Source organism: Halyomorpha halys, unplaced genomic scaffold (assembly GCF_000696795.3).
Source record: "Halyomorpha halys isolate HHAL.00 unplaced genomic scaffold, Hhal_1.1 Scaffold452.1, whole genome shotgun sequence".
NCBI classification, from domain to species: domain Eukaryota; kingdom Metazoa; phylum Arthropoda; class Insecta; order Hemiptera; family Pentatomidae; genus Halyomorpha; species Halyomorpha halys.
Window position 1 is genome coordinate 514957 of NW_027113202.1, and position 16345 is coordinate 531301.

The window sequence follows — 16345 nt, forward strand, 5'->3', positions numbered from 1 at the left end:
AAAATTATAAAGAATAATTTTTTTTAGTTTATTATATTTTTTAGCCTATTAAATTTCATTTATTTTACTGTCTGATAGAAAACAGTATTTGCAATTACGAGAAACATCAAATTCCTACAAAGTTTTAGGGTATGTGAGATAACTTAATTCACTAACGAAACTCTTATTGGTAACTTGGAAATTACACTGATAGGATTTCTCATAGCGAAAAAAATCTCATGAGTGATTTTCTGATAACACGGTGTGATGTGGTTAAGAAATAATTATAGTTATTATAACTCCATTTGGCAATTCTTTTAACTAATTCCTTTTTCAGTGGACTTGTGCTTTATGCTTATCTGACCTTTTTTTGGCTAATCTGTCTATTATTTAACTTGGGAAATAGTACCTAATATATATCCTGATCATTACTTGAGAATTTTAGGATCATTTATCGGAAACTAATAGTTTAATGAGGAGAGAGGAAAGTGTTCAGGCTCAGTCCAGAGGTGAGGAATGGTTTTGATGAGAATGTAACGACACTATTTCCTGATCTGTACAGTAACTATTAAAAGCTAACGTCATATAGTAGCATTTATCGGTGATTATTTATTATTATTATTTTAGAGAGATATTATATTTATTAGTCCAGAGAGATAATTTAAAACAACTTCACAAACCAGAGTGTGAGTATCCGCTTCAGATATTCTCCTCCTTAAGAGGCAATGAACAATAAAACACATTGGTACAATTTTGGGATGATTAGAATGTTTTATTATTTACTCTGCTTTCTTTGAATCTCTCCTCCTTCTTAATTCTTTCTTTTCTTTTGTCAGGACCTACAGCGAATACCTGTAGGACTGGCTACTCCTTCACAACCGTAAGCGCAAATCTTTTCATCTTGCTTCGAATGCTTTGAAGTCGAATATTAAAACTTGCGATAATTCCCGTCAATTCATTTTCTAGATAGCTACTTGACCTATTGAACATGCATTGTTGAGGCCTTTTGGCGTAATGTAGCTTATTTTAAAGCAGTTATAATAGAGCCCTACACGATCTCAAGCACAGCAATGATGTCCGACTCGATCACATGTTTGCTGTAAGTCAAGCCCAACGAGATCTAAATATCTATCTAAGCTGCGACGCTAAGGAGCTAACATTCAAGATGAAAGGAGAAAATGGAACAACATACCTTAGTGTTGTTGGTGGCCTTTAGGCCAAAAAGTAAGAGAGGACACAGAATAAGAGATACAGCCAAATCTCAAGGTCAGTCCTACACAACATCATGTTACACAACATGATGTTGTGTAGGACCCGCATAGTTTTCTATTCAAATGCTATTCAAAATTAGGCTCCACTTTAACGTAACACGCATTCCTAACATCAATCAAGAACGTGCAAATGCAAGAACTGGACTCAAAACTGACCCACTTCTGCCTTATCTTCTCTGGACCTTAATCCTAGCTACCGAAGATAAAATAATGCTTGAAAGCCACCAGAATATCTATCTTCCTACCGTTCCTTCTCTCCTTGTACTATTATCGTCCAAATGCTGGAGAAACTTATTTTGAAACGCCTTTACCTTATCCTAGAGTCCAATCATAAAATCTCAAATCACCGGTTTGGATTCTGAACATTGCACTCTACTATGCAGTAATCTCATCGTGTAGTGAATTATGTCTCGTCTACATTGGAGCGTGAAATCTGCTTCTCGGGAGTCTTACTAGAATACAATAGACTTTCATCAACTACTTGATACTTTCCAATGTACAACAGGCTTTTGATCGAGTTTCCGAAAAAGATCCGTAAATTCCTACACTCCTACGCATTCCTAATTTCTCATTATTCGTTCCTATCTCACTGACAGACTAATCAAAGTTAATTAAAATAGTGCTTATTCATCCCTGTTCCCTCAGTCTGCTGGTGTTATATGTGGATAATACCCTGAGGGGTAGTATCCTTGGTCCTATCCTTTACACTGTTTATACAGCTGACATCCCGATCCATCCTGATACTGTCCTCACCACGTATTTCGATAACAGATGTGCGCTATCAGCAAATAATGACCGATCCATTGTATTCTGGATCCTGCAATCTCACATCACATCCCTTGAAGAATGGTGTCAAAATTGGACGATTAAAATAAGCCCCTTCAAATCACCTTGTCTATTTGTCGTAAACCTATACTTTCTGCCGTATTCTACAGTATTCTATAATAATAACTAAAATGTTAAGCTAGTTCCAGTGGAATAGATTCGCTACCTCGTATTAAATCTGGACAAACGACTAAATTGGAATTCTCATAAAAGAGTGAAAAGACATGAAACCGCTCGTTGAATTCGTCTACTTACTAGACAAACGGTCTAAACTTCCAACTAATTACAAAAGACCATGTTAATGACTATAATAAGGCCTATTTAGATTTACGGAGTTGAGCTCCCGCCACTAAACCATCGAATTCTTTTCGAATCCAATCCTTACAATTCAAAATCCTTAATGTACCTTACTTTGAAACAAATAAAGTGATAACTTTATCACTGATCGATAGATCAGGACCAAGAATTGAATTTATTAATTCAATTAATTCGAATCCTGCTATGACAGATAATTGTATATATACTGTTACTGTAGCCATGAGTCAACCTTGTGGGTTCGGTTGCCCTCCGGGGTACAATCAGCATCATAAACTGGATACTTTTAGTTGGAGGAAAATGTGGTGGTCCTACATGATTCTTACACAATCAACTCCTTGCACAACCCTTGGTCTTCCTTACTGAACCTCTGACTCTTTATTGGTTGTAGCGGTACAGATTAATTATATTAATTCTTTAGATTAGTATTTTCACTTTAAAAATGTTTGGATAACGGACGCAGTTTTCCGATAAGCATTTTTTTTCTTTTTGCAGGGTCGTTATTTTCAGTTTCCGGATTCCAATTTTTTGAGATGTCGTTGAAACTGAGTGAAAAAGAGAACGCATCAGGTATTTTTTTACAATCAAGGATAATATAAAAGTGACTTTTCCGGCTAATAATTTAATATTTTTTCGACAAAAACTTAGCTCAGTTTCGGTTAAAGGAGTTTTCTTGACTTATCGTGAATAACAATAAGATGTAAAACGTTTAGCTATATACGACAATCCACCTTGACTTCACAAGTAATAATAATTAGATATATCCAGTTTTCTGTGAAAAAATGGTCAATCATCTTTATTGTTACGTAAATGTGTATAAAGTATCTTACCGGTACGAATCTAAAATATTACTGTTCTGAAGGGGCTTTATTTATTAATAGTTTGGCATTCATATTTTTAAATTAAAATTTATCTACCAGCTGAAATTTTCATTGTATCTGCAATGAGGATAGGACATTAATATTGGGCGAAGTAAAAAAAAAACAACTTGTTTTTTAACCGAAAAGCAAACTAAAGGCAATTGCCCAAAATCAAAAAGCAGTTTAAATATCAGAATCATAATAACTAGATACCAAAGATTGAAGGTATCTACACTTTAAAACAGATTCAATATGGACTAAAGGCAAACATAGATTTTTACACGATATAGAAGACCATTACAAAAAAACCAAAAAATGAATTTAAACACCAATGTTATCATTGTAAAAATATTAATTATTTATTAACAATATTTGGCTTTGTAGGCTGTTAAAAATGACATTTAGAATTTGTTTTCAGGTTTAAATGAAGGTGTTTTGTTTTTTACTTAGCTAGTTATTGATGTTTTTAGTCCTCAATAGTTCTTCAATAACCAATGTATATCTTTAATATTCAAAATAAATTTTATTAAAAATAGAAGAAAAATGAACTTCACTAACATGTAAACTTTTAAATTTTAACTGGAAAACCTTATAAAATGGCCATGTTTAAAACCATATTGAAAACAAAGATTCATTTTGGTTTAACGATATGGATTTCCAGTATAAGAAATTAAAAAAAAAATTAACGAAACTTATAATATTGCCAGTTCGCTTTCCTTCGTCTTATTGCTGACATATTTGACGAAATATTTTTATTTTGTGCTTCTGTTTGTGGCTACGCATGGAACCTATAAACCACTGGTCCGAAAACTTTGTTAATTTTGTCCCAGTGTAAATTTGACTAGAGATTAATTTTTTTTTCATATACATAGTTTGATTATGTTTATTTTCTTTATCCTTCTTTATGTATATATTTTAAGAGAGGTTTTATTTATTTTTATGTGCTTATTTTTTTTTCATTTATTCATTTATTTTTTTGTATTATTATTTTATTTTATCCTAGTATGAATGTGATCATTCATCTCTATTGTAATATCTATCAATAAATGAAAGTTTATTTTTAAAAAAAATTTGTCCCGCTAAATCGGCTATCGATCTTCCTGTGTCGATATGACCCAATGTAAGTTAATAAATGGTACCATAACGTATAATAAGGATAAAATAGAGAGTGCAGATATATATACATACGTTTGAAAACAACTTTAAAGCGTCATTACAAGATTTAAAGTTATGAAATACGTTCGAAGTTATTCAGTCTTCTGAATTTGTGGGTTATTTAGTACTAGAAAATCTGTCAATTTTAGTCTAGGAAAAATTTCCTAGAATCCTAGCTATTTATGAAAAGTACATCATATAATTTGTCCATAAAGCTCATCCAAGCTCGTTCGATTGTGATTGTGATGTGTTCGATTATACCAAGGAATGATTGCGTTAAAAATTTTATTTTACTTTATGTTTAATTTTGTTTTTTATTTATTAATTATTTTTTTTCTTATTTTCATATTGTTTAGTTTATATATTTGTATATAAGGTGTGAATGAACTCTATAATCTAATTACAATTTTCTGTAAATATAAGCCAACATGTAATATTACACAAAAAAAAAAGATTTGAGCCAGACTGATATTATTTTATAGATTAATAAATAGTAGTGGATATGCGTAAAAATAACCGTCAATCAGCAAGGTTAGAGTGAAAAGAAGCCATTAAAAATTAAAATCATTTGAGCCACGCTGAAAATATTTCATGTTTCTTGTCTGATACATAAAGTACTAAAATAATTATCAGCTAGTCTGTTAGTCTTAGAGGAAGTAAGGAAGGAGTAAAGTAACCGCCAGGAAAAGTGAAGTCAAGATGGAACTTCTGACGAACTGGCAGAGGAGTAGGTCAAATAACTAGTTGCCTTCTGTTTCAGTTTAAATTACAATGGCGGTTTTCAATTCAAATTACATTCCTGTTAACCTCAACGTAAACCCGAGACCCAAGGGCGTGGTCAACCCTTACTGGACTTGTTACTTCAAAAATAAGAAGAAAGAAGAATTTTTTGTCAGTTTACAGCTCTCATCAGCGCAGCGTGGTCCTCTTCCTGTGCTTTCCTTTTTTATATATAATATTAACAAACGTAGCTGAAGCCCATCTTGCTCAGATAATCATGTAACTTTTTGTTGCTTTAACTCTTGGACTGTAGGCAGTGTTGGTGGACCATGTTAATATTGCATCTACTATTCTTGAGGCGAAAGCTTCGGCGATCCGAAACCGGTGTTGTTTTTTTTTATTTCGTAGCTGACTCATAAAAATAAATCCCTTTCTAGAACATGCTAATGAATTTTATGATAGCCCGTTCATTTTGCTCTATTTGCAACGCCTTAGACATTTATTATGAACTCTGTTTAAGAACAACTAGTATTGCCTTGAATGAGGAGTAACACTAATGGCTGTTAAGTAATATAATACCAACAAAGGAGAAAAAGAACTAGAATGAGTTGGTAAGTGTCCACAAATATGTTTATAACTTGTATTAATATACATGTTCAGTTCGATCCCAAAGAAAAAGTAAAATAGGTTGTTGAACTACAACATGATCATAAGATAATATTTCGATTCAAAATAACATTACCGAAAACCTAATGTATAAGTGAGAGGGCGATAAGTTCTCAACCTAGAGGCATGCATCGATGTTTCCGTACTTTTATTTTTTGGATATTGTTTTCAGTAATTTTTTTTTGTTGTACCTATTATTAGGCTTAAGAGTTATATTAGTATATTTTAGTAAATATTATCTATCTTCTTATCAGATTTCAGAACAATTATTTATTTACAGCCTGTACGATTTCTTCTCCACGTGTAGAAACAATTGATGCTAGCAGTAAGTAACTTTTCTGACTATGTATATATTGTTTTATTAATTATTCTATACAATAAATAACGAATTTTTGCAATAATGCAATTTTATATGGTTATTTTTCTGTCATTCCTATTTTTCAATGTACCTTGTTATTATTAATTTTTTTTTGCCAAGCTAATTACTTTATTGAAAATTCGTTTTAACATCTTGGCTTGGCGCTAGTAAATAAATTTAGTTTTAAACTAGTATTATATAAATACCTATCTAATTCCTAACCTAAAGGTAAAGATGTTTTATTTTTTTGGGTATGTTAAGGCTTTAAAATTTTAATTTTTTTTTAACGTGAATCATTGAGGTTATAAAAATAATATTTATTTAAAACTTATTATTTATATAAGTCTGAATATATTTCCTTAAAGCGGATTGATTGTTTATTACAGCTGTTACGGACATCAAAATCGGGCAGCAAAATGCAAACTTCACTACAGGAACGCAGAGTAAGTTTGTGTTTAATATCTAAATAAATTTGTTCTTATTTTATTTATTAAAGAGAAATAATACAATTTAAGAGCATTAATTATTACCGTTTAAATATAACATTCATACAATATATACAGAAAAGGAGGAAAAAAAAGTGAAAAGAGAAAAAAAAAAAGGAAATAATAATTGAAAGAAAAAAAATTAAATTAAAATAATAATCATATAATTATTTGAATAAAAGATAATACTATCTTGGTTTATATAAATAAAATTTTGAATCTATATAAAAATATAATAAAATAAAACTGATCCCATAACAAAATTATAAATATGTACATGCCAAAGAAAATTAAATTTAAGTAACAGTAAAATAAAAACACATTTGCAACTATATATAATATTTAGTTTCTGCAGGGGAACTTCGGAACAAGCCTTGCTACCCCGTGTGGGAGGCATGGCAGTGCCTCTCTTCCAGCCGCGTCACTGGTATTGCTGGTCAGTGGAGTATAAGTGAGATCGCTTGTGATGCACACACTCGTGACTTGAGGGGAGAAGCAGGCCCTGCCAGAACTCCAACAGCTATTCATAAAAGGTCTCGGGGCCTATGCAATTTCAACCTTTGAGGAGGATTACAGGCATTGTTGGGGGTGGATTGTGCTAAGGGATTAGAATAGTGTATAAGTTTCTAAAGGAAGTTGGTAAATCAAGATGGAATAACGTCAAGGACATAAGGGACGTTGAGGTTATGCTGTAAGGTTTTGTTGGTTACGTAATATGGGGCTTTGGCTATTGTTCGAAGGACTTAAGATTGAAATGACTGGATACATATTTGAAAATCTTGCTGTTCCCCTCAGTTCAAGCCCGTAAGTCCAGATCGGTTTTCAGTAATGTGTTGTAAGATCGACGTAAGTCTGGTGTGTGGGTTCCATGGTAGTCTCTTGTTTAGTAGAAAGCCAAGATACCAGACTGTGTTAGAGAATGGAAATGCTATCGAGTTGAAATGGATTGGCGGGCAGGATCTGCGACGGAGAGTGAAAGTGACATTCTTCCATTTTGATTTGTTCACTTTAATTCGCCAATTGTTACACCATTGCTCAATTAGGGAAATATGTCTTTGAAGGTTTAGGGATGCCAATTTAGGGTCTGAGTGGGAGGAAAGGATGGTGGTATCGTCAGCGAAGGTTGTAAGGAAGATATTGTGGTTTGTAGGAATATCAGCAGAAAAGAGTATATATTTCAGGGGTGGCCAACTTTTCTGTAAATAACATCGACTTTTTATCTTATAAGTGTGTCGCGATCGACTTGACATAGGCATAGCCTCAGGGTGAAGAAGAGGTATGAAATGCATACTATGTTCATCCATTGTGTTTTAGTATGAAATGCATTCTAGCGAGGTATGGGTGGATAATATATGTGTTCAAAACTATTTTTTATTTTTTAAATCACTTATTAAATTTTCGAGATATAGACTAATGAAGAAAATTAATTTCCAGACCCAACTTTTGATAGCAGCATCCCGTACAAGCGTAATCTGAAAAATTCGATTTTCCAACACTTTTTCATGATAGATTTTAACTAAAGATCCATTTTATCAACTGTAATGTATAAGTTGTTGTATTATTTGTTCATAAATATGAAAAAGTTGTTATAAAGCTGCAGAGTTTGGCTGATAATTTGATTTCAATATTTCACTTTCGCGTTTTTTGTTTTTTTTTGGCCACTATAACTTTTTATCCATATGCGATATGTCTAAAACTATTGCTTGTTTTTTCTTCTACAATCGCTTCATAGTCCATGGTACACGGAATTCCACCCCAAACATTGCGAGCGATCGACGCTCAACCCAAATTGGCCTCGCGATCGACTGGTTGTGTTGGCGATATTTCGTCATAAACAAACTACTACTGCATCGGGCATGATGACATTTTTTTTCAAGGAAATTTCCCGCCGTATTTTGAACGCACGTTTTATGTACATAGTTCCTATCTGTTAAATCCAAGCGTGTTTGTATTCGAGCACATCGTTGACATTTCGCAGTTTGTCACATTATTTCACATAGGTTAAGAATAATTTAGTAATTTGATAATACTCGTGATAAACAATAATTAGATATATTTAAATATGTATGATAAAACTTTTCCAGGTGACCTCCGTTTAATTGGTGTCAGTGAATTTAGTAAATGTTTGGACCAAACGGATAATTCTAAAGGTATATAAAATATTTTATTCTTGTTTTTATTTTATTTCCTTGGAAGCTGCTTGTTCTTTTTATATTAAGCTGTGGAGGTGAAAAAGAAACTTCCTTTAAGATATTATCAATATTCTATTTTTGCTGTGCAACGTTTTGGGTTTTCCTACCTTCACTAATATTCCTTATTGTTAAGCATATCAATTTCTTTTTCGAAATTTTGTCTTATAAGTAAATAATTAAATTAAACAACGTCGTGTATAATGTTTAATTATCATCGGCTCAAAGGGTCAAGGGATTACTACTCTTGATTGCTGTGAGCCTTCGGGATGATGAGCCATAAAGATAAGCGGAAAGTGTTTAGGAAATCAAATGTCGGAAGTCGCTTAGATGTTTAGCTGCAATTCTAGTTTCCGCCCCCAAAATTTGATCAGCCATTGGAATGGATGGCAAGAAAGTTGAAGAGGACATTTTTGGCAAGGAGGGCATTCTTGGTCCAAGACGTCGGGAAGGTTCAGTCCTGGGGATTGGATATCCCCAGTTCGGCCAGCTTTTTTTCACCTCAACATCTTAATATAAAAATACATACTTTAGCCAGAGTTTGAAAAATAAAAAAAATTATTGATATGATTTGCTATTTAATTGTATAATTCAATAAATTTCTGTTTTGGTGAGAATTGCTTGTTACAGCTGCTACAGATATCGAGAGACAGGTACATTTGACTACAGGCACACAAAGTAAGTTAACATCATGCTGTACCATTACTTTTATACTTGATTGTTGCTAACTTTACGTAAACGCATGAATATATACATGTATACACGATACATAAACACATAGATACACAAATACATATGAATGTGAATACATATGTATTTATGTGTGTTGGTCGTTCTGTGTTTAAATATCATATGTAATGTTAAGATGATTTACTGGTATTGTTGTATATAATCCAGTGCCGCAATGATTGCATTGGGTTAGTCGTAATAAAAATACAATAAGTTACACCCTTATTGAAATATTTTAATATTTATGAGTAAAACTTTTCAGGTGACCTAATTTTTATTGGAGTTCCTGATTCACGTCTGAACCTAACAGAGAATTCTGAAGGTGAATTCAATATTTTAATAACATTTAAATGTAATACTCATATTTTAAAATGATATAACTCGATAAAATAAACAATTTAAGTAAGAATTAAATCTATTTCTTTAGTAATTATCTGAACCCTATAAAAGAGTCTTTAAAATTCACTATTTGTTTTCGTTAATATGTCTTTGGACTGGTATGAGAATTTCAATGCGGATTAAGTCTTTATGGAAATGTGAATTATACATTTATTAAAAACATAACATTCATACGAATTTATTCCAAAATACTTTTTATTAAAATGGGCCGATTACTTGTTACAGTTGCTAAACATACTAGTGCTCAGGAAAAATCAAACGTTACAGAAGGAACGCAAAGTAAGTTTCTGTTTATATATTAATATATATAACCCTACTACTACTACGATATATTTACTTTATAAAGAAACCAATTACTTTAGTATCATACTTAGTAATATAATACTTAGGATGGTTTAAAGATAGAAAGAATTATTATGAAGAAATTATTGACTGATTTAAAAATAATTCTATTATTTTGTTGGGTTCATCGTTAAAATTATCAATGTTAAACCTAACTAGGACATTACAATTAACCAGACGATTCGTAATCTAAAAATTAAGTTAAGTCTCCTTATACAAACCTCAAACAAGGCTGGAATGTCATAAAACTACGCGTCTATTTCGACTATTACAGCACTTACTTGACAACGGTCAACACTTACAATCCATTACAAAAGACTGCATAACTATAATAAGACCTATCATTGAGTTTTTGGGGCTCCACTAAAGCTTTGAATACCTCTCGTATCCAATCCTTGCATTCCAAAATCCATTGTAAAATCCACAATGCGAATAAAATCATCCATAATGAACTTAGTGTCCCACATGTGACCGATCTAGCCCGAACTTGAAATTAATCCTTTCATTATAAACATTATAACCACCCGAACCCACTAGTTCTTAACATTGTTTTCTCTTCCTTTTCTGACAATCCTCCGAGGCACCTGAAAATAACATGGCCTCAAGATCTTTTAACGCAATGTTATTAATAATAATTAGTAAATGTTATTAGAGTGCTACCAATGTAGGTTCCTTTACATGCCTGTATCAAGCCAGTTGTAAATGACAATAAATAAATAATAGATATTCATCAATAAATTACATTGCATTTTTAATTAGTTACGTCCAAAATAGCAAAAACTTGCAGGTTGAAATTTACAGTATATATATTATGTTCTATATTACAATATATATACTTTTTTGTGTCTTTAATGATTTTTCTTTTAGTCCCTGTCATCATTTCGCTAATAAATATAGTGTGCATTTTAGAATATGTTTAATATTTTAAATAAGCTCTTCCTATTTTGAGATTATACGTAGGAGGAAGATTGTGGATTTTTAATTAGCGTAAAATTTTAATAATATAGTTATAAGAATAACAATATCCGCCGCGGTGCTCGCCTGCTTACAGGTATGAATTCTGTCTCATTCATTTTCATTTGATTTTATTCTTTTCCCTTTTCATCTCTTAATTTGTACTTTCTTTAATATTTCTTCTCTTATTTTTATCTCTTATCTTTCTGTTACTCTTACCGTTTTCATTTATTGTTAATAACCTTTAATTTTTCTTATTTAATTTTACGTTTCACTGTATACCGCTGGTATTTTCCACTATGTTTTTTTTTCTTTGTATCTGTCAAGTGTTTGTATTTTTTTAGCCCTGCAACGTGGGGCGAAACGTTGGCTCAAATAAAAATAGTACACCCATTTACTATTTGAGTTTTATTTGACCGGTCCGGGTGCGGTCAAATAAAACTCATATTCCATTCATTAATACACACGGTCAATCAGCAATCTTCCTATAATAATAACAGTCTTTATTTATATACATATATACATTTATAATAGTAGTATTTACATCTACATTTTCTTTATATATAAGTATATAGACCTTACTTTTTTAAGAAGTAAGGAATTACTTTATTTTAGTAATACATAAAGAAAATATTCTATCGTTTTTTTTTTATTTCAAAATACATTTAATTAAATTACAGCTGATACATATACTGTGGGAATAATGAGCTTGTCTAAAGGCGAAACTCAAGGTAAGTTCATCTCATTTTATATATCGTACTTCTATGGGTGCGTTCGTTGCTAACTTTATATATGCGTATATTGTTATGTGGTGAAATAAATAATCCAATTTTGAGGTGAATGTGATCCTTTTATCTGCAACACATCTTGAGCTGGAGCTCTTTGACTTAATTTAATTTTAAGATTTTATCCAAAAAAATATGAAAAATTCGAATTTGAAATTGATTATTGCCAATTATAAATTAAATGGTGGATTTTTCCCAAAATTTTAACATGATAAACATTTCGCAAAAATGGCAAACGGGTTTCTTTTTTTTTAAACATGTCGCTAGTACAATATCTACTGGGTCTCTTAGTTCGTCCTGATGAAGGCTGGTTGCGATTTGGGATGTCACCATTTACATTTTTGAAGATACTAATTTAGCGTTGTGCCACTTTTATTTTAGATGTGCAAAATTCTTTCAGATGACTTCGTTCGGTGTTCCAATGCAATAATTGAAATTGAGCCAACATCTTAGGTTATTTTTGTTTATATATGCCAAATAAAACTACGAATACATTTTATTTGAAAAAGCATTGCTAATACCTTAAAATTAAATAAAAGATTAATTAAAATGTGTCTACAAAGATATTAAAGTGTATCATTGAAGATTTATGATATTATTTAAGATTAACTGAATATAATAGTTGATATTAAACTTTCAAATGGATTCATTTTATTTATACATAAACGTTCAAATTAAACAAAAGTGAAGCACTAGCTAGCTATATGTAGATTTAAAAAGTAACAGAAATATTCTAAAATTTAACGGGATCAATAATTTTCAGGTAACCTTCCTTTAAGTAGAGTCGATGATTTAAGTAAATTTGTTGCTGTGTCCAGTGCTCTTCAGCTGTTCTAAAGCTGACCGAAGGTTTCACGTTTATTTATTTACTCAAATATTTATGTATTTTTATTTGTATTGTGTATCTCTACCGGTTCCTGATGGGAACCGACTGAAAATGTATGCAATATATTTAACTCAAGGACTGGATACCACAGACTCCCCTTGCCATTTGGTGCGTCTATCAGCTTGGGCGGTCGTGGCGGCGCCTCCTTGGCTTCACTTTAGGAATACCAATATTGCGCGGCGTTTCACCCGGTATTCTCCACACTCTCTCTTTCAGGAGATATATTTCAAGATGAATCTTCACTCATTTCTGAGAGATACACAGAATTAACCTTCATTTGCCTAATCAAATTTTCAAAAAACTAAAGTCCTTGAACTATATGTGCCCTGGCGGGAAGGGCATTCTTATTGATCTACTTCATTCATAATTTTTGTAACCGTTATTCGAGAAACATGCCCTCATTAATAAATAGTCACTACTTCTTTTAGCTTACAGCCGACAAAAAATATTCTTCATGTGTTTTTTGTACCTAAATAACATTTTACTGTCTTGCTGACCGTTAACTAGTTTATAGTAAGACGTTTGGTTAATTTTCTCTCCATTTAACTTAAGCAAATGAATTACCGTTGCCTACAATAAATTTTCTTTAATGTTTTATTTATTCGATTTAAAATAATAAAAACCATATTTAAAAAATATGTTAACTAAAGAAATGATTTACTTTAGTATTAGTTGTTTAAATGTAATTATTTCGGATTTTTTTTTATAAATAAATATACAAGCTCTAAATTAATAGTAAATTAGTTTAAAATAGTTAATACGATCCTTGATGTCAACTGCTATAATGTTTTAGGTACATCCGACAATACTGAAGCGGCTCTCGAAAAAACTCCAGGAAATCAAGGTTCTAATTAAAATACTTTATTGCCCAAATGAAAATAATTTGCTTTGTGCGTAGAAATTCCAATTGATTAAAACAATTAATATTAACCATTATAGTATTAACTAACCCTTATGATTAATACAATTCTAGTTACTAATATTGCATGCTATGTTTAGCAGGTTTGCAACAGAAAGATTGCCAGAGTCCAGAATTAGTGTCCATAAAATATTCCAAGATTTTAGAAATATTCAAAAAACCTGTACCAAGTAAGAGTAGAGTAAAAATTCTGATTATCTAAAATACAGTATTTTTGTGTAGATTAGTAGGAAACGGAGTTATATCTAATTTGTAGTCATATAATTGAATGGTCTAGCTGCAAAACTCACATTCTCAATTTCAGAATATTCTATGCTATACTTGAAAAATCTTGTAATTCAATAAAGCTAGAACACGACTTTTTAAATTTGCATTTTGTTCTTCATAAATATAAAAAAGTGATCTGACTTCCTGCAAGAATTGATATTATCATTCTGAATCCATTTATTTCATTAATACAGTTAAAAAAATAAGACTAAGCTTTTTTTCCTCCGTATTGTTATTTTAATATTTTAGACGGATATATATATATTATTTTAATAGATATGATAAACACATAAAATATGTGAGTGTTTGTTATTGTTTGTACATGTATGTTAACTTCGTAATACCAAACTAGATGTCCTTATGAATATTTTTTTTATCTTAGCTTAAGCCACTGGATATCTTTCTTTCAAATATGTGATGTGGAAGTTTCTAGGTTAATTGCCTATCAAAGAGAAAATATAGGACATTTCACATAGTTGTGCACGTTAAAGTAACTTTGCTTGAAAGGAGTTGTACACAACTTCTTTTTTACTAAAATGAATAAATTTTTGTTTTTCGTTTTAGCAGCGGTAATTTTTATAACATGCACTGGTTGATTTGATTTAATAATATGAATAGTTTCTCTTAGTTAGCAGGCACACAGTATTTACTCACCGTAGTTTAATATGTACAATAGTCCAATTTATTTCAACCACTATCTGTTATTTTAGGATCATCAAAGGCACGTAAAAAGAGTAAAGAAGGAAAGCCTAAAAATTCAGAAAATCAGCAAAAAGGTACGAAATAAATTTCTTATTATTTACAAGAAAATCTACAATTATTCAATTTAGAAATCCAACCCTATACCTCAACATAGGTATACGATGGAGAAAAAAAGTTTCTTATATCAAATAAGTAGTATGGTTAGTGGCAGTGAGGGTTAAAACAAAACTTTTATTTATGTATTTTTGAGCTGATTCCTGTACATTATTTTTTTTTTTTCCTTCGTCGGGCCAAGACTCTCATTGAAGTCCTACACTGGATTGCAATTGATTTGTTTGCTTTATTATAAGAATTGCACCCTGTTTAAGCTTAGCGGGTTGCGTCTGTCAAATTGAAGGCGTTTCGCTTCTCAACCAACGTTTACTCAATCACAAATAAATAAAACAATCACAAATATTCTATTTTCTTTTTGTTTTTTTTTTCTTTTCAACGGAAGGAGGATCACGTGTTCATTCGCTCAAATTGAGTAACATCCTTTGATAAAAATGAGCAATAATGTTACTAAGGATTCTTATAATCTCTAAATTAGGTGCCTGAAAAATTTCTTTTAGTTTTGTTCAGTTAAAAAAAAAATAAGAAATACAAGATTTAATAAACATTGATATAAATACCAAATATATATAGTAATTACTAAGCACTGACGGGAAGTATGGGCTATAACACGATAAAAACTTTTTTTTTAATTTCAGCTTCGTTTGACATACAATAGGTAAATATTTAAATTTTAATTAACTGACATAATGACTGCATCGCAAATTTACATATCAAACCAATATACCAGTAGACACAGTGATCAATCAGCGTCGTTCGTTTGCAATGACACTTTAGGGATATAAATTGTAGAACATAATCCGTTTCTAATGGCCGATCAAAGAAAAAAAAACATCTGGACATCAAAGGATCTGGGACTTGGACTTAAAGGACTGGTTCTGTCGACAAAAAACTTTCAACACAGGCCAATTTTTAATTTAGAAAACCATCATTTCCAGGGGACTAGGAATTCATAGAAATATTTACTTTTAATATGATGGAATAAAAGATACATATTTAGCATTTTTACTTTCAATCCTTCACCCTAAGGCTAAGAAGTCAAAGGATGAAAATTAAAAATGAATTTAATTGCGATGAAGAGTATATTAGGAGAGTGTAATATTAACACAAGAGGAGTTTTAATGTTTATGAAGGATCCTTGGACTGGATGTAAGTAGAAAGATACTAAGCTAGCATAAGCGTTGCCAGGTTATCTTCAGAAATTATTTATTTTTACTTAAAGTTATATCTTCTACTGGAGAAGTTTCATATATAAATAGAACTTGTGAATGAAAAGGTACTGTACCTTGTTTTAATTATTTATTTTATATCATTAATAAACAATAACAACGTTTCAGGGTTGTCACCCTATCATCAGGTATCTGATTAAACGTCTATTTAAAAGTATACTTTGTTTACTCTCTATTAGTCTTATATTGCTAATACTGA

At 31.2% G+C, this 16345-nt stretch overlaps 1 protein-coding gene across 1 annotated transcript in view; it reads left to right on the forward strand.

Annotated features, from left to right (window-relative positions):
• The window catches only part of LOC106682932 (uncharacterized), a 55190-nt gene that overhangs the window by 14955 nt on the left and 23890 nt on the right, over positions 1–16345 (forward strand). The window contains exons 12-22 of the mRNA XM_014424074.2: positions 2886–2960; positions 6072–6116; positions 6536–6592; positions 8719–8784; positions 9454–9501; positions 9815–9874; positions 10177–10230; positions 11928–11978; positions 13712–13762; positions 13918–14007; positions 14815–14880. Coding sequence (XP_014279560.1) covers positions 2886–2960; positions 6072–6116; positions 6536–6592; positions 8719–8784; positions 9454–9501; positions 9815–9874; positions 10177–10230; positions 11928–11978; positions 13712–13762; positions 13918–14007; positions 14815–14880 — 663 coding nt within the window. The remainder of the gene's footprint in view (positions 1–2885; positions 2961–6071; positions 6117–6535; positions 6593–8718; positions 8785–9453; positions 9502–9814; positions 9875–10176; positions 10231–11927; positions 11979–13711; positions 13763–13917; positions 14008–14814; positions 14881–16345) is intronic.